Source organism: Carcharhinus amblyrhynchos, chromosome 14, assembly GCF_965287045.1.
Source record: "Carcharhinus amblyrhynchos chromosome 14, sCarAmb.v2.hapA, whole genome shotgun sequence".
In the NCBI taxonomy this organism is placed as follows: domain Eukaryota; kingdom Metazoa; phylum Chordata; class Chondrichthyes; order Carcharhiniformes; family Carcharhinidae; genus Carcharhinus; species Carcharhinus amblyrhynchos.
In genome coordinates, this window is record NC_137337.1 from 41,071,760 (window position 1) to 41,099,349 (window position 27,590).

The window sequence follows — 27,590 nt, forward strand, 5'->3', positions numbered from 1 at the left end:
CGAGACGCCTTTGAAATAAAGAAGCGCCCTCCCTCTGAGCTTGCACCGATCATTCCCGTGTAAAATGGCCGATCCCATCCCGGCCTGGCCCCTCATCACCCGGTGAGCAACGCTAAGGGAGGCTAACTATTCTGTATGGGAATGGGCTGTAGAGTTTAATATCGAAACACTTTAATAAAATGAATAAATAGAAGTTAAGCGCCCAACGTGGGGCTCGAACCCACGACCCTGGGATTAAGAGTCCCATGCTCTACCGACTGAGCTAGCCGGGCTGTGCATATGAAGTACCACAGTGATTACCTCCAGTTAATTTGGTACGTGTAACTTGAGTTTGCATTTCGTAATTATTTGATATTTAATAATTTATTGGTGCATGGTGCGCTATTTCTATGGTCTGGCCCCTTTGCAAAAGAGTAAGGTGCATGATGCAAAACCTGATAAAGGACTATACAAAGTGATCTAAAGAACTAGCGTCACCCCGCTACGTTCCTCTGATGATACAGAGTCCCTACTACACTGAACCTTCCCCATGGGAACATTTATCTTTGGAATCCTAAATAGTTGGTTGCAATTTTGTAAGTGCACAATTTGGACTCTGGGAAAATACAACTTTGCAAAAAATATTTTCTAAATTTTAAATAACATATGTTTACAGTATAAAATGTGTATTTTTTAAGAAAAAGATTGCTGGCCTTTTTTCACTTTGCCGAGTTTTGAAGGGTATCTATCTGCTGCTTTTATTTTCTTCCTAGGGAGTTGTAACTGTTCCATTTATCCCTGTCTCCGGGCGGCTCAGCCTTCGCTCTGCTCTTAGCCTTAAAAGGTGATAAGTTTTTTCAGTGTCCCCGCCCCGTTCCGTTCCCCATTTCAAATACAAGTGAAACTAGTTTCACTTTTCGCTTTGCCTTGTCCCAGTCCAACCATGTTCCGCCACTGAAATGTTTATTAATGGTCTCTTCGCGAGTCAGCGCTGGTCTTAGCATTCTTGTGTTCCGTGACTTCTGTTTCGCAGCCTTTCCAATTCTCCCTCATTCCCATGACTATTCCGATCCACTTCAGTGATGTTTCCAAATTGTTGCAAACCAAATAATCCACCCCCTACCCCCCAAAAAAAGTTTTTCTCTCAAATGATCATCCCAGATCCACTTAATTTTAAAATATTCTATTACTATGGGAAGCACCATATTATGTGCAGCTTGTGGAGTGGCGGTGCAGCATAACTCAGTGATGGGCAAAGGGGTGATATAATGTGCGGTAGATCTTAGGAAATGAAGGGCTGTTGAACATAGATAAATCTAAAATCATTTCTTTGGTCAATGTTTTTTAAGATTTAAAGATCTAAACAATCGTGAAATAAAAAAATTAAAATGTAATCTTCAACCGTAAGTAATTATCAAAAATACAGTAATGCACTACCTCATTTCAAAAGTTTGTATTAAATTCTTTAGGTGATTGTGGGGGCTGATTTTTCAGTGCTCCTTCGATAGCTCAGCTGGTAGAGCGGAGGACTGTAGTGCTTTCGTAAAGTCATCCTTAGGTCGCTGGTTCGATTCCGGCTCGAAGGAGATTAACTTTTTTGTCATTTCGATTTTGCTTTCATGGTTCATTGACTATGTTTTCTCGTCTGCTTTGTTCCCATCTTTCGGTTTATATTTCACCTCCTGTCACTTCTTTAAACAGAAGAGCTCCAGGCGGAAGCTCTGCTCATTGCTGAAGCACAAAGCTGTGTTCATATAAGTCTGAATAAATATCCTACACACGAACACGCAAGTCACTAATAAAGCACAAATGGCGGCTTGCGGAATTTTTATAGTGTGGCCCGGCTAGCTCAGTCGGTAGAGCATGGGACTCTTAATCCCAGGGTCGTGGGTTCGAGCCCCACGTTGGGCGGGAGCATTTTGCTGCATTATTTCATTCCAAATTTGTTTCTATTGCTTTGTAAATTTTATTAAGGCATTATAAAGGAAAGGCAAGCCAGCTAGTGGATGGAGAAATATGAAGGAAGTCTTGTGAACTATATATGTGTCTAGGGGATTAGTGCAGTTGACTGCCAATGACTGCATAATTTTAATCACAAGGGGAAAAGGGTCGTGACACAAGGAAGGCAGCCAGTGTGAGGGGCGAATGAATCTGAAGGCAGTGCTGATATGGGGAATTGGAGGGCAGCTTTGGGGAGATCATGGCATGCTGAGACCAGCAAAGAGTGAAAGGAAAGTCAGCAAGCAAAGGGTACATCAAAATGAAAGTACCACTATAAAACAAAAAAGACTGTGGAAATATGCAAATAAAAGCAAAATTCTGCAGATGCTGGAAATCTGAAATAAAAGCAGAAAATGCTGGACAAACTCAGCAGGGCTGTGGAGAGAAACAGAGTTAATGTTTTGGATCTAAGTTATCCTCCTACACTCAGCAGATTAGGCACATTTGTGGAGAGAGAAACAGTTAATGTTTCAGGGCAATGGCCTTTTATTAGTTCTTTCATTGACATGAAATACCTACACTGTTTCTCTATAGACTGACCTTCTGAGGAAAATACAGCTAACCCTGGCTATGAGTGGAAAAAATCAAACTAATTCCACCCAGCTCAGGAAAGGAAGGAGGCAAGGAGTAATGGCCCAGAAGCACAGTAAAATTAGAGGCTGAATCAAGATATAATCAAGAATATTTTGGAGTAGCAGGCTTTGCACCATAAGATTTTCCTAAACAAAATAGATACATGGTCAAAAATAATGAGCAGAACAGCAAACAGCTCAGAGCAAACATCTTTTTTATAAAATTGCAGCCGGGGAAGTGCCGGAAGATTGGAAAACGGCTAATGGTACGCCGTTGTTTAAGAAGGGTGGCAGGCAAAAGGCGGGGAATTATAGGCCGGTTAGTTTAACGTCTGTTGTAGGAAAAATGTTAGAATCCGTGACCAAGGAGAAAATAGCGAGGCTATTTCTTGAGAAGAATTGTTTGGTAGAGCAGACGCAGCACGGTTTCGTTAAGGGGAAGTCGTGTCTGACGAATTTATTGGAGTTCTATGAGGATGTGTCTAGGGCGGTGGATAGAGGAGAGCCGGTGGATGTGGTGTTTCTTGATTTTCAGAAGGCGTTTGACAAGGTGCCTCACAAGAGGTTATTACAGAAGGTCAGGGGGCATGGAGTTGGGGGTAGGGTGTTAGCGTGGATAGAGGATTGGCTGTCAAATAGGAGGCAGAGAGTGGGGGTCAATGGGTGCTATTCGGATTGGCGGTTGGTGACTAGTGGAGTGCCCCAGGGATCGGTGCTGGGGCCTCAGCTATTTACCATTTATATAGATGATCTGGAGGAGGGAACCGAGTGTATGGTGTCGAAATTTGCTGATAACACCAAGATTGGTGGAACGGCAAATTGTGCGGAGGGTGTGGAGAGTCTGCAGAAGGATCTAGATAGGCTGGGTGAATGGGCCAGGAACTGGCAAATGGAATTTAATGTTGGCAAATGTGAGTTTGTCCACTTTGGTAGGAATAATGGTAGGAAGGACTATTACTTACGTGGTGAAAAACTGCAGCATGCGACGGTGCAGAGGGACCTCAGGGTCCTTGTGCATGAGTCACAAAAACCCAGCCTGCAGGTGCAGCAGGTGGTCAGGAAGGCAAATGGGATGCTGGCCTTCATAGCGAGGGGGATTGAATATAAAAGTAGGGAGGTCTTGCTGCAGCTGTATAGGGCACTGGTGAGGCCGCAGCTGGAGTACTGTGTGCAGTTTTGGGCACCATACTTACGCAAGGATATTTTGGCCTTGGAGGGAGTGCAGAAGAGGTTTACTAGGCTGATTCCAGAGTTGAGGGGGTTGAACTATGAGGAGAGGCTGCCTCGCTCAATATTTTTAAGACGTGGGTTGATAGGTTTTTGATAGGCAAGGGGATTAAGGGTTATGAGGAGAGGGCGGGAATGTGGAACTGAGCCACGACAGATCAGCCATGATCTTATTGAATGGTGGGGCAGGCTCGAGGGGCTAGATGGCCTACTCCTGCTCCTATTTCTTATGTTCTTATGTGATCGTGGCTGGGGCTTGGTAACAGAATCATGGAAGGAGGTCATTGGGCTCATTGTTACTTACCTTTCCATACTTAGGTTCCAGTCTATGCTATCTTGCAGCCATGTCTCTGTAGATAGGATTGTCAACCATAACTAAATGTATTCCTGGAAGTTTCATCACAACTTGTCCCTGGGCTTCAGCCATTAGTCAACCAACACACCTACCTATGTGACGTGCTGCTTTCTTATGCCTATTGGAAAGCAAAAAGACACATTATCTAATTTGATGACGCTTGACTATCAGCTAAACAGGCTTTCTTTTCCCATTTTCAATATTTTTATGTCTGAAAAAGACATCAGCCAAAAAATGCCCAATGATTTTTCTATAGGGTTGTACATTACAGTGTCCTGAAGATTGATCTTTAATTCCTGAAGACTCCAAGCCAATCCTGGCAGGTTAGCAACCTGGCAGGTGCCCTATCATTGGAAGAAAAAAGCACTCACTCAGCAGGAGTAGGCCATTTGACCCCTCGAGCCTGTTTTATCATTCAATAAGATCATAGCTGATCTGATTATGGGCTGAACTCCCTCTTTCTCGTTTACCCCATATAATCCTCAACTCTCTTGCTGATTGAAAATCTTCCTAACTCAGTCTTGAATTTATTCAATGACTCAGTCCCCACTACTGCTTAGAGGAAAAGAATTATAATGTCGAACAATACTTTGAGAGAAAAATTGCTCCTCATTCTCATCTGAATTGGAAGGCCCCTTATTTTTAAACTGTGGCACTAATTCTCAACTTCCTATCGGGAAAACATCTTCCTAGCAACAGTCTGTGGCATGGACCCTCAAAAAGTTACATGTTTCAATAAGATCATCTCTCATTCTTCTAAACCCCAATGGGTATGGGCCTAACCTGTTCAACCTTTCTTCTTAAAGCAATACCTTCAGTCCTGACACGTGAATCTCCTCTGTGCTGCTTGCAGTGTAATTATCTCCTTCCTTAAATAAGGATACCAAAAGTCTACATGGTATCAAAGATGTGGTCTCCTTCCTATAATGCCTTGTACAGCAATAACAGCACTTTACTGCTTTATTACATTCCATTGACAGGAAAAGCCAATATTCCATTTGCCTTCACAATCACTTGCTGTATCTGCATTTGGCCTTATGTGATTCATGTACTAAGATACCTAGATCCCTTTGTACCTCAAATTAAAAAAAAATTCCATCCAGAAAACTAAATTCAAATTGAATTCAATTTATGGTCCCCACGGGAGGGACAAACAAGATCCAATTTGACAGGATAAGGCATTGCACCCCATTCTGGGCTTGATCTGATGCTTCATCTTAGCCAAAAGGCCGAGATGGCTTTGAAAACTTGCATCACGCAATGTCTTGGTTTAACTTCATCAGCTACTCTAATCCTTTACCCTAACCTGGGAGATCAATCCGCTTGATCATTGACTCTCCCTTGCCAGGCAAGTAGATTAGCCTTTTGTTATTCATATACTAAGTTACCTAGATCCATTTGTACACTATTCTGATTTTTATTTTTCCTGCCAAAGTGGACAAGCTCACATTATACTCCACCTGCCAAATATTTGCTCACTCACTTAACCAATCTTTGCAGACTCTTTGGCCTGGATTTTCACTCTTGGGTTGGAAGTGCAGAATTGAGCTATTTCTCAGCTCCACAAATCCAACCCAGGCAAAAACGGCCCAGAAAGTTGGATTTTCATTCCAGGATGCAGGATTCCCTGGGATTCAGGCTAGGTGACCCCGGAATGAGTGCAGAGGTCAGGGGAGGAGGGGCTGGGCAGCAGCAGTCTCTGTGCTCCACCACTGTGTTGAAATTTGATTTTTAAAAACAGACAATATAAATCAGTCTTCCACATTTCTTCCCGCACACCACCTTAAATCCACATACTCCACCCATGGCAATCCATGCCTGCCACGTAACCCCATGGCCCCTCATATCCTCCATGCCAACCTCTGACCTTCTGCCCACCACTCCATGGCCTGTTATATGCTCCTTGTTAACCTATGACCCCACCCACCCCCCCAGCCCCAAACACTTCATGACAAACTATGCCCCTCTGCCTATCTCCATGACCTCTCATACCCTCCATGCCATCCTATGTCCCTCTACCTACCCAATGGCCCTTTATCCTTCTGTAATGGTGTCAGGCCCTTGTGGAGTTTCACATAGGTTTGCAGCTGTACTCTAGACATAACAGGAATGAATGACTCAATACCAAATAACATGTGAAAACAACAATCTTTATTAAACAATTTTTAATGTTTAAAAGAAAGGAAAAGAAACATAACTTTATTAAAAATTAAGAAAGGAAGAAGGAAAAAGCACTTTGTATATATTGTGTATCTATTAAAAGAAAGGAAGAAAGGCAACAACTAAAATAGTAAAATAACCTCAAATTAGTTCCCTAAAATGGTACAATTCCCTTTGGTTTATACATCACCAAGTCTCTGAATAACTGTGCATGGGGTGGACTCTCTCAAGTAAGTCACTCTGTCAATGTCCCCCTTTGTCCGTAGTCTTCAGTGGTTGACTGTTTCAATTTGACTGCAGCCCCAAATGTTGGATGCTGTGGCTCTTTGATTCCAATTTCTGGTTTCATTCCTATCTTTCATGATTTTTACTCAGGCTTTCTCAAAACAAGAATTTGGTACATGAGTCCTTATCAAATTTTTCTCATAGGCACTGCAATCCTTGCTGACTTCACAATATTCAAGCTTTTTGTGCATTTTTAATGATGTCTCCCAGCTGCCGTCAGTCATCTGTCCATCAATCAAGCTCTATCTCCTGATTCTGCACCTTAGCTGACATCCCATATGCAAGGTTATCCATTGTCTGGGTTTACAATTCAAGGGTCATGGAATGCAAGAAACTGATTCTTGTTAAACCGTAATGTTTATTTTAGAAAGTCTAGCCTGAAAAGGCACAAACAAACATCTGTGAGTGTGGGTGGCCTGCTTTGAAAAAAAAATGAAAACAAAGTCTTGGGAAAAACAAGTCCATGGTTAATAATATCAGGACTGATTACTTTGATCAATTGCTTAACTTAAAATCAAAGTTTACAAAATAAATTTTAAATATTCAATACAGGCTTAGTAGTTTCTCTAAAAATCAAGAGCAAAGCAGAAATAAAATGCAAAAACATAAATTGCCAAAATTAGTGTCTGCATATCTGAGGCCTATGTCAACTTAGTGCCAACTCACCCAGCCTATCCCCCATCGACTATGTTTTATCCTTACACCTATGCCAACTCACCCAGTAGTTACCAGCGTTCAAACTTCAGTACCCAGGCTGAGATGAATAAAATACATTTCCAGAGTTTATTGCAGAATTTTCTTAAAAACAATCTAATTTATAAAAGATTATTTATTACATTTACATTCCTTCAACTACATTATCTCTTACAAGAAGAAACATTTCATTCACTTGCATAATCCTGGAAAAACAAGCATTGGTATTCATAGTCCCACTTCAAAGAGTCCATAACAACCAGGAGCTGTCAATCAAAGTGTGAAATGCAGGCACCCTGCTATGATATTGGGTAAACTGGGGCTCTTCTCCTTAGAAAGATGGAGATTAAGGGGGGATCTGATAGAGGTGTATAAAATAATGAAGGGTATAGATAGAGTCAACAGTGGCAGGCTTTTTCCTAGATTGGAGACAAATAACACAAGGGGTCACGAGCTAAGGGTGAGCGGGGAGAAGTATAATTTGGATACTAGAGGGAGGTTTTTCACACAGAGGGTCGTGGGGGTATGGAATGCACTACCAAGTAAGGTAGTGGAGGCAGGCACGCTGGACTTGTTTAAGGTTTACTTAGATAGGCACATGAATGAAACAGGGATGGAGGGTTATAGGAGACGGTTTTAAAAAGGGTCAGCGCCTCGGGACAATACTGGAAATGTAATGCTACATGTTAATGTCTTGTCTCTTTTAATCCGCAGGTGTGTTGGTCCACCTTGTTGTCTAACGAGGGGCATGCACACAGTGGGTCGTGCGTGGGCTGCTCTTGGATGTTTTGAGAGTGGCCTAGTACTTCGCGTCGTTGTGTGTGCTTAAAACTGGACCAGCAGATGGGCACTACAACAGCTCAGTGACTATCACTGCTAGCTGTGCAGACACATGGATTTGGGCCAGTGTCTGTGGGAGTTTGCGCATTCTCCCTGTGGTTGCGTGGATTTCCTCCGGGTGCTCCGGTTTCCTCCCACACCCCAAAGATGTGCTCTTAGGCTGATTGGTGTAACAAATTGTCCCTAAACTATTCTCCCCTGAATCTGGTTACAATAGGAGTACCATACGCATACACATGGGTCAAGGTAGGTGTAGGAAAATGCTTTGTTAAGATGGCGGCGCGGGCTCGTTGGGCCTGTTTCCCGTGCTGGGTTGTTCTTTGTTCTATAATGGACAGTTGTGAAATTAGTCATTCAGCACTAAGCAGCAGTAATGGTAGCTCTAAGGCTTATGTCAACATATGGAGTGAAATAACAAGCAATATTTTAACACTCCAGAGTTTTGTCAAATACTTAAAGGACAGGATTTTTAAATACCTTGAAAGCTTGACATTTCCCTCTAACAGATCACTTTGACATCATTGACAGTTGTTTTGCCAACTCCAATGAGCTTCACAGTTCCAATGAATTTATATGCTTTTTTTGCACATTCATTCTTAATTTTAGAAACCCCAAGGACGCTCGATCTCCCCCATAGGGTACCTGACTTCCCTCAAAGGGAACCTGACCTTCCTCAAAGGTATCCTGGGCCCATACTCAAAGGGGTATCCTACCTCTCCAGAAGGGTATCCAAACAAATCTGCAAAGTACAGGCCCTGTTTCTGGGTTATCTCAGTCATTTCTATTCTTATTGTATTAAAGTTGGCTTCCCCAGTTAATCATATTCTGAATTGTTCATTGTCCTTTTCAATGATTAATCTAAACCATACGATATGATTACTGTCCCCTAAATGTTTCCTTACTGTCCACTTGATACACTTGTCCCACCTCAATCCCAAGAACCAGGTCTAGCAATGCCTTCTGTTTGACTGGAAATATATTGCTGCAGAAAATTTTCCTGAACACACTTTAGGAATTTTTGCCCCTCTTTGCCCTTTACACTATTAGTATTACAGTCTTTATTCAGATAAAGTATCCTATTCTAACTACTCTACGATTCTTTCATTTTTCTCTAATTTCCTTTCAAATTTGTTCCTTTACATCTTTCCTAATATTTAGTGGTCTACAGACTACCACAAACAATATAATTGCATCTTTCCTGTTCCTTAATTCTGGCCAAATAGATTATTTCTGGGGTATCCTCTCTCTCCAGCACAGTAATGTTCTCCTTAATCAACACCGTCACCCATGATAATCCCCATGTGATCCATGGGAATCACTGACTGATCTATCTGTGGAGCTCTTTGAGTATAAGTTCTTCTGCTAACAGGCAGTGGTCTGCCCAGTTAGAACTCATTACCTGAACATTTTATGTTAGACCCAGGATTGGGCCTGCTGAACTGTAGCTTCAGCAGGGATTAGTGTGTGTACACCATGGTAGTGGTTTTACTTTGCATTCTGTAATAAACTACATTCCTTTCCGGTTGGGCTTCCTGAGGCATATTATCCATCCTTTCCTTTCTTTCCTGAACACCTGGTATTCAGGAATATTTAATACCCAGTCCTGCCTTTCTTTGAGCCAGGTATCATAACATCTTATTTCTAATGACTATATCTGCTGCAACTCATGAATCCTATTTATTATACCCCATGTATTTACACACATACAGTAATTCCAATATTATTATTTTCCCCTTTTTGCTGAACTTACCTACAACCTTACTATTTCCTACACTGATGCTATCTGTCTCTCCCAGTATTCTGTGCACCCTGGTAATCCTCTCGAGTATAACTTCCTGATGACACTGAAACCGCAGTAGCACAAGAAATTGCCTTGCAAAGAAACTGGTCCAGGATTTGTTTAGATACAACCAGTCCAACCTGTACAAGTCTCATCTTCATTGGGACTGGCTAATATCACAGGAATTTAAAGATCTTCTTCCCCCATCAGCTTTCCAGCCATGCATTCATCTGCTTTATTCTGCTATTTTGAGCTCAGTTGCATGTGGTACCAGAAGTAGTTTGGAGATTACTACCTTTGAAACCTTGCTTAATAACTTCCTACCTAATTTCCTAAATTCTGACAGCAGAAGCACATTCCTCGACGTACCGTATCGGTACCAATGTGGACCAAAATCACAGGCTGTTCATCCCCCCTCCTCCTCCCCTCCCCTCCCTCAGGGTGCTCTATAGCCATACAATGACATCTTTGACCTGGCATCTGCATCCTCCTCACAGCTCACCCTCACATCCAGCTTTGTATCATCTGCAAATTCATGTTTGCAACCATAGAAACATTAGTCTGTTCCTAACTATTGAATCTCTTATTGCTCTTCCAGCCTACTTCATGTCCTCCTGTTTATCTGAACCTGCCATGATGCTATGGACTTAGCTCTGGCTGCACTTCCTGGGTTGAACAATCACTCCCATCAGTATTCAGAACAGAATACTGGTTGGGAAATGTTATGATCTTGAAAGAAACCACTTATCTTTTAAAAAGAATTTTTAACTTCCAGTTATTATTTGAAAATTACCCATCAAGATTTCATGTTTTAAACAAATGTTTTCCTGCAAAACAATTAAACAAAGCAAGTACTTCCATTTTAACACTATATTTCATAAACCTTTATGATTTTAAACCCAATAATCTCAACAGGTCACCTCCTGTTCTATTTTATTTCCACCCAAGAGTTCCGCTATGGTACAGGATCTTGAGGATTCTTTCACATCTACCGAGATCACACAAAGGTGTGCAAAAGGTCTTAGGAATTCTGTTTCCAGGTCTGGCAATTAAGTTTCCCTTGCTCTCACTCTGCAACGCTTCCATTGCTAATTGCTTCTACTAACTTTGTAAGGCAAATCTGACAATTGTACTTGTTCATGCACTTGGACTTTTCATGCTGAGCATTAACCCCACTCGCAATTCCTGCTTATTGACTCCACATCAGGAACACCCAACCCTCAATAGCTTCTATGCTTCTTATTCTGGCTGCTGGAAGATCAGTGGCAGCAGCTGTGCCTCAATTTGAAGATGATGTCTACTCAGGGTTGCAAGTTTCTGCCATCCATCTTTTTAACTTAATCCTTATTATCTAAAATAGAATTACAATTTTAATTTCCCAGTTCCTTACATTAAGTTCCTAACTTTGGAAAAAAAACAAGCTCTAAATCTCACCAGCCAATAATCAACTTAATTTCCTGATGATGCCAGTTTGATCTTTTTTGTCTCTCAATTTTTCATACTCCAATGTACCATCCCTGCTGCCAACTTTCTATTATCTACCACTGCTGCTGTCTCTGATCATGTCTGTGCTTTTCTTCCTGATTTTAATTGCTCTATTTACAACTGTGCCTCCAGCTGCTTTGACATTCCATTCCCCCACCCCCTCACTCCTAAACCACTACTTAAAACCCAAGTTGTTAAGCTTTTGGTTATCTGCTCTAATATTTCCTTATGTGGCACATTGTCATTAGTTTGCTACATAATACTTCTGTAGGCTGCCTTGTGGCTTACTATGTTAATGCTGGATCTCCATGGAGTGTAAATGAATAGTTCAGTTATGAGGATAGAACAGAGAGGTTGTGACTATTCTTCTTTGAGAGAAGGCTAAGAGGAGATTTGACTGAGGTGTTCAAAAATCATAAGGGGGCAGGACAGTAGATAGGGAAATCTGTTCCCATGTGTAAAAGGATCAAGAACAAGATGTTACTGACTTAAAGTGATGTGAAACAACCTTTTTTTTTGCACAGCAAGTAGTTGCGGTCTGGAATGCACTACCTGCAAGTGTGGTGGAGGCAGGTTCAATTGAAGCATTTAAGAGGGGATTAGATGATGATTTGAGTAGAAACAATGTGCTAGGATACAGGAAAAGGTGGGGGCGGAGGGTGGCACTAAGTCACGATGCTCATTTGGGGAGCAGGACAAATGGCCTTCTCCAGCCCTGGCTCAAGAGCGAGGGCACAGATTTAAAATGATGTGGAAAAAAACAGGTGGTTGGGGTCTGGAATGCATCATCTGGAAGTGTGGCAGAGGCAGGTTCAATTGAAGCATTTAAAAAGGTGTTAGATGATTATTTGAATAGCGACGATGTGCCAAGATACGGTAAAAGCAACAGATTCACCATCCTCTTCTGAGAATCGAAACAAATGGCTCCCTCCACCCTGTAACTGGCGGCAATGTTTTGGTCACGTGGACATTCAATCCGGGGATCTCTACAGCCGGAGGCCATAGGGCGGCCTGAGCGCAGTTTGAACGCTGTTGATTGGTGGAGAGGGGAGCACGGTATTGTCCAATGGGAAGGCTCCTTACTGTGGCGTGGAGCGGGAAGCTGAGTGAGAGCGGCGGCTGATCTTTGGTTCGGAATGAGCTCCATCGGTACCGGGGTGAGTGGACGAGGCCAGTGGGTGACGCAGTTGAACTATGAAATGGGAAAGACTAGGGGATTTCTCGGTTAGAGACGGTTCGCTCAGTGGTGTCGGGCTCCGGCCTGGTCCTGATCTCTTCTCACCTGAGCCTGGGAGCTAGGCCGCGGGGAGCCGGGTCGGCAACTCCGCAAGGAGCAGCAAGGCACGGGGGAAAACGGTGAGCTCGGGCTAGACGGGGTCTAGGTGTCTGTGGGCACTTTCGATGCGGGCCGGGCACTCTGGCCATGTCTCCGCGGCTGAAGCTGCTGAGTCACCGGGAGCCTCCACAGTCAAAAGCGAAAGTACCGGCGAGGGGGCGGTTTCATTTTTAAACCAGGAGTACCGCGGAGTGTGCCTTCCTACTTGTTAGCGGAATAATTGAGTTTTAAATCACCCCGGCAAGATAACTGGGTCTTCAAAATTTAAATCAATTTTCTTTTCGATATGTGAACGGATTGTAGCTAATTCTTTTTGTAAATTTCACGTGAGTTGATTCACATCATGACTTAGGTTTTTTAACAAGTTGCTGATTAATTTAAGTAAAGTGTAAATCGGGTTGTTTATATTCAATCGGTTTCCTCTTCCTCACTCTTCATGAAGTGTTCCAACGATATCATGTTGTGTCTTGGCCACCGTCCAATAGTTCTCAACGAAAGAAAAACAAATCGAAAAGTTGATTACTGCGGATGTTGGAAATTTAAAATAAGACTGCTGGAAATACTCGGTAGGTCAGGCAGTATCGGTGGAGCGAGAAACAGGGATTATGTAAGAGTCACTGACTTGAAGTATGTCTCCTCACAGATGCTGCCTGCATCTGTTTTTCTGAAAAGGAAAATAAAATCACGTTGAGAATGAAGCAGTGACATGAGTTTATGAATTTGATTTGTCTAAAGATTGATATGTTAGGTTTGTACTTATTTTATTGCCAAAAAGATTAATATTTGTGCTAAGATTTCAATAGTCCAATGGTAACCTTGGAAAGAAGCCTGAGCCATTTGCACACCGTGCAATCTTGATATTGAAATAGAGTATATAAAAGCTAAACCGAGGGATAATGGCTACTCTGATCAGATCATTGTTCACTGTAGAATTGGCTGAAGACTGCCACTTTTGGTCCTTCGATGTGGCCTGTCTACTTCAAAACTGCCCTGGAAAGGTGAAGTATCAGGTGAAGCTAGCCATTTTGCACTGCTGTTGTGCAGTAGCAGCACCGGTAGTATTCTCCACTAACCGGATGCTGCTGTCCAGCTAAAACAATGTTCTGCCTACCACACACACGTAATATGATGAGTTTTAATGCTGGCATGATGCCAGGTTTATAGGCTGTTTGTCCCAGTGACTGTTGGATTGTATCAAACAGCACACTGACTGTACTCAAACCAACCTGTGCTTGCAAAACTCATAGCATAGTGTCTAACATTAGATCTGATTGTGCTAAGATTTGAAATGACAATCAATTTAAGGTTCAGTTGGGTTCATGGTGTGTCTTGCTTACGAGTGCTGGAACTTGGGTAGATGAAGAGTCCACTTGCCAACCAGTCAGCACCCTCTTCAAGCAGTATAAATTATTGTTCCCTTTTGAAGTTTGGAATTCTTGCACATCATGCACCGTGTATTTATTTTTAGCATTAAGTTCTGCCCTATCAATTGATTATTTTATTCTGTAATGAATGAATTATGAACTTTATGTAATTGTAATTATATAAAATAAGCCCAACTCTCAAGCTGTGGGCCAAGTGCTGGTAGATGGGATTAGGTGGGAGTTCAGGTGTTTCTGTGTGTTTGTGTGGACTTGATGGGCAGAAAGGCCTTTTCTACATTATGATTCTGTGATGGATGCTTAAATGTCACAGAATTAAAAGCCTGTTGTATCAGTGCTGACTGTTTGCAACAGCAGTGTAGTTAGTGCTAATCCCCTGCCTTTTTTTTCATAGCTGTGCAAATTTTTTTTTCTTCAGATAATGACCCAAGTCTCTTGACGGTCATGATTGAATCTTCCTCTACGCTTTCAGGCAGTGCTTCTGCTTTCCAGATTCTAACAGCAAGTTGTGTGAAGAAGGATTTTCTCATGTCGCTGTTTTCCACTATTTACTGCCAAACGGACCCATGATTTTGAATACTGCTATTAAATTTCCCTTCAGCTTTCTCCTCTGAGGAGAACAGCCTAGTTTCTCCAATCTATCTCTGCAGCTGATTTTGTTTTCTCTGCATCCTCTCTCGTGCTTTCACATCCTTCCTAAAGTTTGGTACCCAGAACTGGATGCAACACTCTGGTTGAGGCTGAACCAGTGTTTTATGCATGTTTTTCATAATTTGCTCTTTGTATTCTCTTTCCCTATTTTCAAGGTCCAGGATCATGTATGCTCTAACTCCCTTTTCAATGTATCCTGCTGCCTTCAATGATTTTACATGTATACCACCAGATCTCTCTGTTACTGCAACTGTTTTAGAATTGTACCTCTTATATTGACTTTTTCCATCATTCTTACCAATATGATTTGCTTCACACTTCTATTAAATTGCCCATTCTGTCAATCTGTCAGCATAATTTAGAGGATCTATACTATCCTCCTTGCAGTTCACAATACTTGCAAGTTTTGTCAGCCGCTGATATTTTTGTCCTTACGCTAATGTTTAGGTGGTTATCTATCAGGAAGAACTAGATTCCTTCCTCCAGTCTGAAAAACATGCATGAATTATACTGTTTCCTGTCACTTAGCTGATTTCGTACCCATGTTGCTTCTTGTCCCTTATATTCCATGAGCTTTAACTTTGCTTAAGTCTATTGTGTGGCACTTTATCAAATGCTTTATGGATGTATATCATGTCCAATCATCATATTCTCATCTATTCTCTCCATTATTTCATTGAAAAACTGCAGCAAGTTAGTTAAATATGATTTTCCCTTAACAAATTTGTGCTGGTTTTCCTTACTGCACCTGCATTTGTTCAAGTTGCCATTGATCTTATCTTAACATTTTTAAAAACTTCCACACCAGTGAGATTAAACCGGCTTGTTTTTTTCTGGGCCCTTCTGAACAAAGGCATCACCAGTCTTCATGACACCAACCCTGTAAAGAGGATTTAAAATTATGGCCAGTGCCTCTGCAATTTCCAATCTTCTATCCTTCGGTATTTTTGGTTGCATTTCATCTAGCCCTTATCACTTATCAACTTTAAGTACAGCCAACCTAGTTAATATCCTTCCCCTCTGTTTTTAACCCATCGAGGTTTCATCTACCTCCTGTTCACTATGACTTAGGCAGCATCTCATTTCTAGAAAAGACAGATGCAAAATGCTCATTTAGTAACTCAGCCATGTCCTGTCTTCATGGCTGCATCCCTCTAACAGTGAATAATCGTCTCTACTAGTCTTTTTGCTGCCGTTACCATTTCTAAGCTTAAAGAAGACATTTGTCTTCTCTTTTATGTTAGATCCCAGTCTCTCCATGTTGTGTTTTGTTTTTCTCCTTTGTTTTGTCAATTCTTCTCTAAGCTTTTTATATTCAGTCTAATTATTATTCAGGTGACATCTTGTCATTTGCAGCCTCTTCCTACTTAATCTTACTCTTTGTCATCTGAAGAGCTCTGGATTTCCTTATTTTACTTTTCTCCCGCATGGAAATGCACTGTGATTGTACCCAAATTCTCCTCTGTAAAGGCAGCCCGCTGTTCAGTTAAATTTTGAATCCTCAACTCCAATTTATCTGGCCAAATTCCATCTGCACCCCATTGGACTTTATCATTCCCCAATTCTTACTCCGGTTTGTTCCCTGTCCTTTTCTGTAGCCAACCTAAACCTTATGATACAATGATTACAGACCCTGGATCCACTTGGCCCTCCTCATTCCCAAGAACCAGATCCAGCATGGATTTCTCATTGGACTAAAATCAATCAATGAAAATTTGGATTTCCAAAAGGCATTTGGCAAGGTGCCACATACAAGATTTACTACACAAGAGTTCATGGTGTTGGTTAATATATTAGCATGGATAGAAGATTGGCAAATCAGATATTTTCAGGACTGATGAGTTATTTTCAACCTGATTAACTAGTGAGGTGCTGTAGGGATCACTTTGCATCATCTATTTACAAACTATTTTAATGACTTCAAGGACTGAAAGGAAAGCAAGTTGTGGTGAGGATACAGTGTGCAATGAGATATTGATAGATGAGTGGGCAAAATTGTGGCAGATGGAATCATCGTATGGGAAGATGAGATTGTCTACTATGGTGGGAAGAATAGAAAAGCAGAATGTTATTTAAGAGAACTGCCAAATGGTAGCAATCTGGTTGTCCTTGTACGTGAATCACAAAAAATTGGCATGAAGGTACAGCAAGTAATTAGGAAGGCAAATAGAATGTTAGCCTTTATTGCAAGAAGGATGGAGTATAAATTTACAACTATGCAGGGAATTGGTAAGGTATACCTAGAATACTATGTATAGTTTTGGTCTCACTGAGAAGGATACTTGCATCAGAGTGAAGGTTCTTGGTTGATTGCTGAAAAAAAGGCGCTTTCTTCAAGGAAAGTTTAAGCAAGTTGGCTTTATACTCTGAAGAAAAGATTGTCTTACTGAAACATTTAAATAATGGGGAGTAGGTACTCTTGGGGGGGAATTTCTTCAAAATAAGAGGTCTCCTATTGGTGATATGGAATTTCTTGAGTCATTAATCCTTGTATCCCAGCAAACAGTGAAAATCATTGTCAAAATCGGCCCTGAATATATTCAGATTTTTAACTGATGGAATCAAAGATAATGGGTGCTAACTGGAAAGTGGAGTTAAAACCACTTGGATCATTCACAATCTCAATGAATAGAAGAGCAGACTCGACCAAATAACCTACTCCTATTTCTTATATTTTTAACTGTCCTAATATTTCCATATACAGTTTGGTTTGGATTTTGTTAAACCTCTGCTAAAGACGTTACATACATGCAAGTAGTATAGAGATTGCTCAGAGTTCTTCCTACTGATTACCATCTACTAGCTGTTGCATACTTGCTTCCATGTTGAGGGATTAGCATCCACAGTATCATACCCAGTAAGTATCCTTAATTTAAATAGAAATATATTAAGACATGGCAGATCAAGCAGTGTGTCGGGATCGTAGATATGGGAATGAGACAGTCCAAGGCTGTGGCACCTGTAAGAAATCTCCCTTCCTTGAGACACTGGCTCAGACATTGAGCTGGAATCGTATCCTGGAGACACTCAAATACAAGAGGAAAATGATTTACTGGATTATTTACTCCAGAGTACAATTGCACACCAGAAGAAAGCACACATGCAGCAAGGTAAGTAACAGAAATTTAGGAGTTAGTGTAGCAGGATTAGTGAACACTATTCCTAGCTAACGGTTACAGAATACTGATACTTCTGAAGAAGAAATACTGTGGGAAGGACAGTCAGAATATCAACTAAAGCTGAAATGCTATCAAAAGGGAATTAGGTGAATATGTGAGAGAGAAAAGGGAATAAAAAGGTTCAAAAAAATTGTGAAGTAGCTGGAATGGGAGGAGACTTGTGTGAAATATAAACACCAGCATGGACTGGGCTTTAAGTGGCCTGTTTCTGTGCTGTTTATTCTCTGTAAACATTTTTTATACTTGATGCCAGTTATATTCAAAGGGAATTTATAATTTTAGTATTGTTTATGGTTGTATAATTTTTTTCTCGTTTGCATTCAATTTCCAGTATGATTTATCAGCATCCACCTTCTCTCCTGATGGGCGGGTATTCCAGGTTGAATATGCAATGAAAGCTGTAGAGAACAGTAGGTAAGGAGCCCAACATTATTACAGAAATGTTTTCTTGTGTTGACTCCTTGCTGGGGTATTATTACACAGGCATTGGTTGGTTATTATTCACATGGGAAAATTAATCATGTTTGTGTCAACTCCAAAACTTAACTCTATCATTGTCCAATGTCTATTCGATTACTTTGAGAAGATGTTGCTGAATAATGATCAGGAGTAATAAATCTTAGTTCTTCCCCCAGCCCTCCATTCTGGACATGAAACAAATTCATTTCAAAATATGATTCAAGATTGAGATTTAGTTCAATGTTCATTTTACATTTGATGACAACTCTTTTAGAAACTCTTCATATTTTAAAGTACTAAAGCAGAATTGTTACAAACTGAAAAGTTAGCCCATGCACAAATGTTTGTGATCCCAAAACATTAGCAAATTCTCTTAGCACATTCAATGTGTTTTGTTTTGATTTAAATTGACAGCACAGCCGTTGGGATAAGGTGTAAAGATGGAGTAGTGTTTGGAGTAGAGAAATTGGTCCTTTCTAAACTGTATGAACAAGGCTCCAACAAACGCATATTTAACATCGATCGTCATGTAGGAATGGTAAGATAATTTTATAAGCAGCCTTTACCCCAAAAATGGCATGTTTATAAAGTGAAATTGAAACATTCTTATTATATCTATGAGCCCTGTGTACAAACTTGTTTTTGTGCGTAAGGAATTGATACGGAATAAAGCGTTATTGTTAAAAATTGTATTTTTACTACAACAATGGACTTTGATCGCACTGCAGGTCTAAATTTTAATGAACGTTACAATAAGCAGTTTTTGTTTCATTCCACAGGCAGTAGCAGGTCTTCTGGCAGATGCACGGTCTCTTACTGATATTGCAAGAGAAGAAGCTTCCAACTTTAGATCCAACTATGGATATGATATTCCATTGAGGGTATGAAATCTATTTAGCACTTACCTTAGTGCAGCTCTGAATTTTTAAATGAGTAATTTACACAATGTAAAACCTACAACTTAATCAGGTGATTAACCATACAATGATATTTAGTCCAAAAAAATCTGTCCCACAAATGATTTGTTTTGTTATAATTCTGTCATTCCTGGCCCAACCTGAAAATATTACAGTCCCCATGGCTATCAGAAACTTCTTTTTCACCCAAGATGCCATATTTAAATATCAGCTGCAGGCGGTTTGCCTACAAGGTTGGTGTAGCATAGCCATCTACTGCCCTCGCTATACATGGACATAAACATGCATTTCTGTCAGAGAGGTTGCTGAATAGCAACTATACCAAAAGTAAATGCCTGTCTGTCTTTTATTTTCTCTTTTTTCCCCCCATCGTGCCTTCCTTGCTCATACTGAAGAGCTGAGGCTAGTTGTAATATTTCTGCCACTGCGCTCTGATCAAGAAACTCAGCACAAATTAGGGAGCTTTTCTGGTCTTTGTGGCTCAGCTACTTGCTACATAAGAATCGTAGGCTTCTCTAAAACACACAATTAACAACTAAACAAACATCAGTAACTACAGAGTACTTAATACAACCTAGTTCATTTTCTCTTGCCTTGGTCATTCTTGTCCAGTTCACAAAGAGCAAGAACAAAGAACAACACAGCACGGGAAACAGGCCCCTTGGCCCAATAAGCCTGCGCCGCCATTTTAACATTGAGTGCCCTCCTCTACCTATGACCTTTGTCTACACCTATTGGGGAAGATTGAAGGAAGACTAATTTAGGGATAATTTGTTACACCAATCAGCCTAAGAGCACGTTTTTGGGGTGTGAGAGGAAACCGGAGCACCCGGAGAAAACCCATGCAATCACGGGGAGAATGTGCAAATTCCCGCAGACACTGGCCCAAATCCATGTATTTGCACAGCAAACAGTGATAGTCACTGAGCTGTCGTGTTGCCCATCAGATGGTCCAGTTTAAGCATACACTAACGACGTGAAGCACTAGGCAACTCTCGAAGCAACATCCAAGAGCAGCCCTTGCATGACCCACTGTGCGTATGCCCCTTGTTGGACAACAAGGTGGACCGAATCACCTGTGAAGTAAAAGAAACATGCAAAACTTCAACAGACATTTATGGAGTCCTCAGAAGTAAGACAAGTGAGCCATACAATATGTTGGAAGGTCCGTAGGAATCACTTGATTCCCAGGGATGTCCCAAGGCTCTTGATCTTTATTTAGATCAGTCTCCTGTATCCCTCTATCTCTAGTCCACTTATGTGCCTATCTATGTAAGCCTTAAACAACTCTAGTGTGCCTGCCTCCACCACCCTACTTGGCAGTGCATTCCAGGTCCCCACCACCCTCTGTGTGAAAGACCTCCCTGTGACATCTGAATTATACCCGCCCTGCCCCATGCCCATGGCCCCTCGTAATTTTTGTTTCCAACCTAGGAAAAAGGTTAACCTTGTTCACCGTATCTATACCCTTCATAATTTTATACACCTCTCCCCTCATTCTCCACCTTTCTACTTTTATACCTATTTTATAGATAAAGTTTAAACCATAAATTGTCAAATCCATTAAGTGTACATGAAGTCTATTGCTAAGTCAGTGCTGTTCAATAGAATTTGAACAGGTGTGGCTTAGATGGTATCTTTTCAACACTAATGTCTTGTGTTCACTTTGTTTACAGGTACATTTATTTACTGAACAGACATCTATTATCATTAGGTCACAGTCTTTGCTTATTTTCCAATTTTGAAATTTATACTATGTAAACTATGTAAAATCTAGAAGATAACTATTTTGGCTAATATAGGTGGTTGTTTTTTTTTCTGTAAAGTACTTAAGTTTATTGACTTAAATTTTCTTTTAGCATCTAGCAGACCGAGTAGCAATGTACGTCCATGCGTATACGTTATATAGTGCAGTGAGGCCATTTGGAAGCAGGTAATTTTATTGGTAAAATTTATTACCATAGTGATTTTAAAAATGTGATTTTTTTTATATTACATGTTTACACATTTGATGTAAGATACCTCAGCTTTGGTTGGGGAGAAGAGAAGAATGTGAATGAACAGTTATGGAACTGTGGTGTGATGTTGAATGAAAAATGCACGAGCCATAGAGACTTAACTCCTATGCTAAATATTTTGCATTAGAATTTTTGTAGCATTTTTGGATATTGAAAATCCTAGTGACACACAATTTCAAAACATTGTTTCTTTATAGCTTCATTTTGGGGTCTTATGACAAAGATGATGGAGCTCAGATGTACATGATTGATCCTTCAGGAGTGTCCCATGTAAGTACCTCTCCAAGAATATGTTGTCTGCCTGACCTTTTCTGTAATTACTCGCTATTAGGAAATTGATAATGTAAGCAGTGATTTTAAAACGAGTCAGCAAATATTAACCAAACTTGTATTAGCAGGAAGATGTTCTTCATATTTTGTGGGAAGATTGACAAGATGTTTCTACTGACAAATCTGCATAATTCTAATTTTGGATTTGAAAAGTGCCCAATATCAAATTTTGTAAACTTCAGTTTGACACTGCACAGGGTTTACGTTGTCATGTCAAACTTGGGTGGAATTTGGCTTCCTTCTCCACCCCACTTTATTCCAATCTTGTTGGTTCCTGACACCAAATTTACACTACTGTTTAACACTGGTATGGCAGATAATGAACTGCCAAATTTGCAGCATATATGCAATGCATCCTAATGTAAATTGCATACACAAGTTTGAACATTTGAATTTATCATTTAATAAATTTTAGTATATATACAACTGATTTGACAACTAAAAATAATGAAGTAAATGGGAACTAATTTTTTGCACTTGGGTCATCTTTTGAGATGTCTTGTGTACAGATTGCAATTTCAAATATTTTGTTTTCAATTTGAGGGACTAACAGAAGACTCACTTTTCTTGTTGTTCAATTTTTTTCTTCATTCCCTCCCCACCCCCTAGCTTTTTGGATAATTCTTGACCAAAGAGGAAATTAGATTCAGTTGGAGAACTAACTGCTTGAAGATTTGTAAGGGCAATAGCAGATTATCTTAATTGTACTGCTTTATAACAGTGCCTTCCAAGTTATGTTGTCTGTGTCAAGCTGGTATGAGAGACTTGGGTCATGGAATGAATATCTGCTGTATATTTATTTTTTAAATTTTGTTGCCTTCATGAATATGGAATATTTTGTGTTACAAAATTGTGCTATATTGCTGTAGGGTTACTGGGGATGTGCAATTGGAAAAGCTAAAGAAGCAGCAAAAACAGAAATTGAGAAGCTGCAGGTAAGATACAAATTGTAAGGGATATGAGAAACTGGGTAATGAGATTTTTGTGACATCAGTTCTACTGTTGTGGATTAACAAATCAGGCAAAACATGCATTAAGTTTACTCAGCATTCAGGTTAATGAAATCTGTGTATATAGTTGGTCTTAATGCGTGCTGCAATCTTGGGTGTTAATCTGTTAATTTATGGAAGTATAATATGGTATAGCATTAGAAAACACTGCATGATAGATCTACTAAAACAAGGTATTTCATTGGGAATAAATGTTGGAGACATGGTGCGTTGGAGCTCATGCACCAAAGGATTAATTAGGAGTTTTGCCTGTTGTTAATGTAGCACTGGCAGCACAATCTGAAAATTGGTCAATTTAAGACTGATTTCTTGAAGGGTTAAAATACCAGCAACTCATCCATGATGTTGATCATTATAATGAGTATAACCACGAACAATGGTTTATTGTTGATGGGAAGCTATATTTAAAGTGATCTATCCCTTTTGAGGCTATGATCTAAAATTAAAGTAGACGGCCTAAGTTTAATGCAAGTTCACTTGATTAGAAGTTATTAATTTCTTGCTCTTACTTGTCTTTTTTAAAGTACCTTTTTAAGAACTTGCTCAAAACTGTTAATATCTATATACCTGCACGATAACCTGTGTCCATTGCCTGTCAGTTCTGCTACAAGATGCATGTGCAATTGTATACCAGGCCATGATGTAATTACATCCTCTTGCCAGTGAAGGTGCTACATTGTGCCAGATTTAAATGTGGACATAATTATTTGACTTTATTAAGGATTCATAATGCGTGACTTTAAAATGGAGGCTGAAACATGCTTTTATGCCAAAGTCCAATTGTCCCTTGATCTTTAACCCCACTTGAAGATTACACTTGATAATTTGTAGTACATGTGCAGCTAATTAATTGACTAGTGTATATACTTGCTCACTGTTTTTCTCTACAAATCTTTCTTCACAGATGAAAGACATGACTTGCAGAGAAGTTGTTAAAGAAGTTGCAAAAATGTAAGTTTATAATTTCAAGACTGGCTAGAATGATTTTTGCTGTCTATTTAGATTATTTTAAACAGTATTAGAAGCACTCAAGTGTCTAATTTACTTGAGTTACAGCAATTGAATTTTTTTTCCCTCTGCCATTTCTGCTGCCATGACTAGCATAGCGATTTGTAGATTCAAACATTTCTCTAGTACTACAGCAACCTTCATATAAGAGCATAAATGATAAGTGCCAAGTTTTGAGGAGTGCAGCGATCACTAGCAGTTTACTTCTCCTCAGCCCTTGTCTATACATGTAGAGTCTGCACAAATTCTCTCTGTTCAGGAGTGTAAAATAGGGACCTTGGTATTTTCTCCCTAGCCCAGGGACTTGCCTGGTTGAAGCCATCCACCTTGGCAAAGTTTAGGTGTTGGACCAAGACCATTTTAGTAGAAAATGTACTAAAACCTCCAGGTGGGTTGCTTCTAATTATGCCCTATACATATTACTGTTTTAAGGCTTGGTGTATTGTGTGTCTTATCTACTCCTGAGAATATTTTTAACTCCTTTAAAATGCAAGTCACTAGACATTAATTGACATAAAAATGAACAGAAAACCCATTTGTGGCTTAATGTTTTGATATTCCAATATTCAATATTGAAACAGATCATAGATTTCTAATCCTGGAGTGTTGCATTCAAGCTGCTGTGTGACATTAGTTTTAGCATGTGTCACTTGGCAATTGTAGCTCCAGTATTAGCGTGAGGTGAGAAGTTGCTTACCACACAATATAACAACTGCCAGGGAAGTCATAAAACTGCAGTTGAAAGGACATTCACTAATCTTAATGCATGCTTGATCCTGTTACATCACCAAATAATTAAGTGGCTAAAACCTATACATTTTTGTGTAGAGTAGCAGGCAACATTTTTTTAAAGGCCAGAATTTCTGATGATGGTGCATTTCTCCCTTTTGACATCACTTGTATTTATTTTCAGTTGTAGATTTAAATGAATACTTCTACTATTGCCCTAGCCTGGTTTTTGCAATTAAGGAAAAGCTGAAAGAAACTCTTCAAAATAAAACACATTTAGAGAATCAATGAGAGCACCAGAAAAATAAGTTTTCTCATGTGACATTTTATGATTACTGGTTTTGTTGATACCTTAAGTAATTTTACTTTCTGTCAACTCCCCACTTATTGTTAATTACACTGATGCCTTCCTTGAGCAGATACTTGACAGGATCATCTATGGGGCCAAGGTTTTAATCCAGTTTGGGATGAAGGCAACACTGCTGTCTCTGTAGGAAAGTACAGATTGCTTGTGAAATGAATTCCAAATTTGCCTAATCCTATTTTTGAGTCAACAATAGGAAACCATTCTAATTAGTCTTGGCCATAGGAATGGCTATGTGGGAAATGAAATATTTATACTGTTGGATATATGTTTGGGGTTTGATACACAATTAGCCAGAATAGATATTTGCTGTGCATCTGTTAATGCTTGTTTCTTGTTTCATTGTTCATCTTGTCCCTTTTTTTAAAGAAAAGCACAGGATATGACATGATTTTGGGGTAATAGTAGGAGTAATTTGCTCGAGGCAAAAAATGTATTTAAGTGTAAAATGTGATTTTTTTTTTATAAAGACAAATGAGCATGTTATCCATCTAGAATTTGGTGCTAAATTGTAGAACTATTCTTAAGTGCAGACCAAAATGCCCTGTATTCAGTAAGGTCAGAGAGCAAGTTGCATGCCTGTACAACCTACTTAGCATATTACTTGGCCTTTACAAAAGCCATTATAAGAATTGTAACTTTAAGATGAGGCTGCTGGCAGCTTAATGTACATGCATGCTAGTGGCAATTGTATGCTAATACGAGTAATGTTAAGTGGAATAATTTTTACCTCGCTAATTTTAAAATATTAGCCTGTAGACCAAGAGTTATCAGTTGACAGTAAATTAAAATGAATATTGCTGTCTTTATTTATTCTCAGATGGACCACCGGATGGAGCAGTTACTAATCCGTTTGCAAATCTGTCATTCCGTAGTATATTACTAGGAAAGTCCCCCCTCAAGGAAGGAAATAGAAGGGATTCTATTTACTATTTAAAAATGATTTTTAACTATTTACTGTTTTATCTTCAGAATCTACATAGTCCACGACGAAGTAAAGGATAAATCCTTTGAGTTGGAGCTAAGCTGGGTTGGACAAAGTAAAGTCTTTTCTTTTAAAATATCTACGTGTAGTGATAATTATTTTGACATAACACTCACAACATTAGTAATTTTTAATGTTCATCAATTCAAAAATACAAGTGTTGGGAAAATGTTAATATTTCTGCTGGTTTCTGTATATTGCTTGTTCCTAATGCAGTAATATTTAGTCAACACTATATGTAATCTTTCTTGTGCTGAAAAGGTGGTACAATCCCAAATTTCCTTTGAATCAATTTTTCAATCAACTTTTTGATAGCAAAACAAATTAATCCTAACGTACTCAATCGATTCAGAAAGCAAATTTGGGGCTGCAACCAAGGAGGGCCTTTAGTTCAATGTTGGCGCACTTTAATTAATCTTCTGGCAGATTGTGTAACTGTTCGAGCTAGACAGATCTACAGTACTCCAAACTGCTATTAATTCACCAGATAATTGGCTCATTAGTATAAGCTTAAAATCCATGATTCTTCAAACTCTGCTGTATGTAACCTTACAAGCTATGCCTTCTTGGAAAGAGTGGGTGAGGGATCAAAAAACAACTTCCTTTATAAGCCTGCAGCTACCATGACTGTTCTTCTTCATTACGCATTTCCTGTAAGGACTCTGCTGTATTCACCTAGTTTTCTTTTGAATTCATTCTGATAACTTTCCATTATAGTGCTTCTAATGTGTCTTCAAGGGGAGGTTTCCCCCCAATTTGGCCCAGAACACACACATTGCAAGGCTGAGAACAAGAGAAACTATCAGCCTCTTTCAACAAATTGGCATAGTGGCAAGTACTGCTGCCTCTCAATGCCAGGGATCCAGGTTTGATCCTGATGATTTTCCCCCTTCTGTAATGTGATTCGATGATCAATCATCCTCCACCCTGCAACTTCATGCCACTGTAAAATCTTCCCAACCCATTCTGAAGGGACCATTCCCTTTACAACACTTTTTCCCCTTATTACTTTTCCTGTGCTTTTGAATGCTGCTAACCTGCCATTAACACCACCTCCTAGATGTCATTTTCTTTAACTTGTCCCATTACCACTCTTTGGCTTTGTCATAATCTTTTATAATTTAATCTCTCCTGTCCTTCCCCCACCCTCCCACAGATTTTTTTTGTTTTACCCCATTGCTCAAAACCGATTACATCAACTCTGATAGTCGCATACCTGAAACAGCCTTTGTCTTCACAAATGCTGCTAGACCTGCATCTTGACTTGTTTTATTAACTTAGACCATTCAGGCTTGATAAACTCCAATACATCCAGGTACATTTCATGTGTTGGGTTTCCAGATTTAGGAAAGAGATGGAAGGCAAAAATAAAAGACAAAGATATTCGCTTTCCTTGATACTTTTATTATTCAATGTTTTTCTTTGCAGTTACAAAAGGCAGACATGAACTTGTACCTAAAGATATCAAAGAGGAAGCAGAAAAATACGCCAAAGTAAAAATAATAAATTTCATAACATGACTTTTGCAATTTGCTCTCTGCATAACGCATTCTCCTCACCATACTTATTTTCTTCCTTAGGAATCTCTTGAAGAAGATGATGAATCTGATGAAGACAACATGTAATTAGTTTCTTTTAAAATATACAATCTAGTTTGAAACTAGACCTCTGCCCTTTCCTTTTTATTTTGAGTGATATACTATCAAGTTCAAAGCTTGTTTTCTAATGTCTGTAAATTTGATCTTTACAAAATAACTTGTAAAAATGGATCTGAAAGCAACTTCACATGGTTAAAAGATGAAATGCTGTCAGTGACCAAAATAAAAACCTTACCTATTGACTAAA

General features: G+C 39.6%; 1 protein-coding gene and 3 non-coding genes across 5 annotated transcripts; 3 read left to right on the top strand and 1 right to left on the bottom strand.

The window, feature by feature from the left end:
• Positions 1-11: 11 nt before the first annotated feature.
• On the top strand, positions 12-27,590 carry psma3 (proteasome 20S subunit alpha 3). 2 transcript variants are annotated; one of them, XM_080202778.1, is made up of 11 exons: positions 12-102; positions 18,257-18,339; positions 18,799-18,922; positions 19,164-19,265; positions 21,161-21,234; positions 21,517-21,589; positions 22,519-22,584; positions 23,564-23,610; positions 25,733-25,800; positions 27,174-27,238; positions 27,326-27,590. In XM_080202778.1, the coding sequence occupies exons 2-11, from the start codon at positions 18,317-18,319 to the stop codon at positions 27,368-27,370; spliced, it is 687 nt and encodes a 228-aa protein (XP_080058904.1). In that variant the 5' UTR covers positions 12-102; positions 18,257-18,316; the 3' UTR covers positions 27,371-27,590. The 2 variants fall into 2 exon arrangements, with proteins under 2 accessions (XP_080058904.1, XP_080058903.1); XM_080202777.1 differs by lacking the exon at positions 12-102 and adding an exon at positions 12,415-12,534.
• trnak-cuu (transfer RNA lysine (anticodon CUU)) lies at positions 200-272 on the bottom strand. The gene has a single exon. It is a non-coding gene; the product is annotated as a tRNA-Lys (tRNA).
• On the top strand, positions 1,478-1,565 carry trnay-gua (transfer RNA tyrosine (anticodon GUA)). The gene is given in 2 exon segments: positions 1,478-1,514; positions 1,530-1,565. It is a non-coding gene; the product is annotated as a tRNA-Tyr (tRNA).
• On the top strand, positions 1,818-1,890 carry trnak-cuu (transfer RNA lysine (anticodon CUU)). The gene has a single exon. It is a non-coding gene; the product is annotated as a tRNA-Lys (tRNA).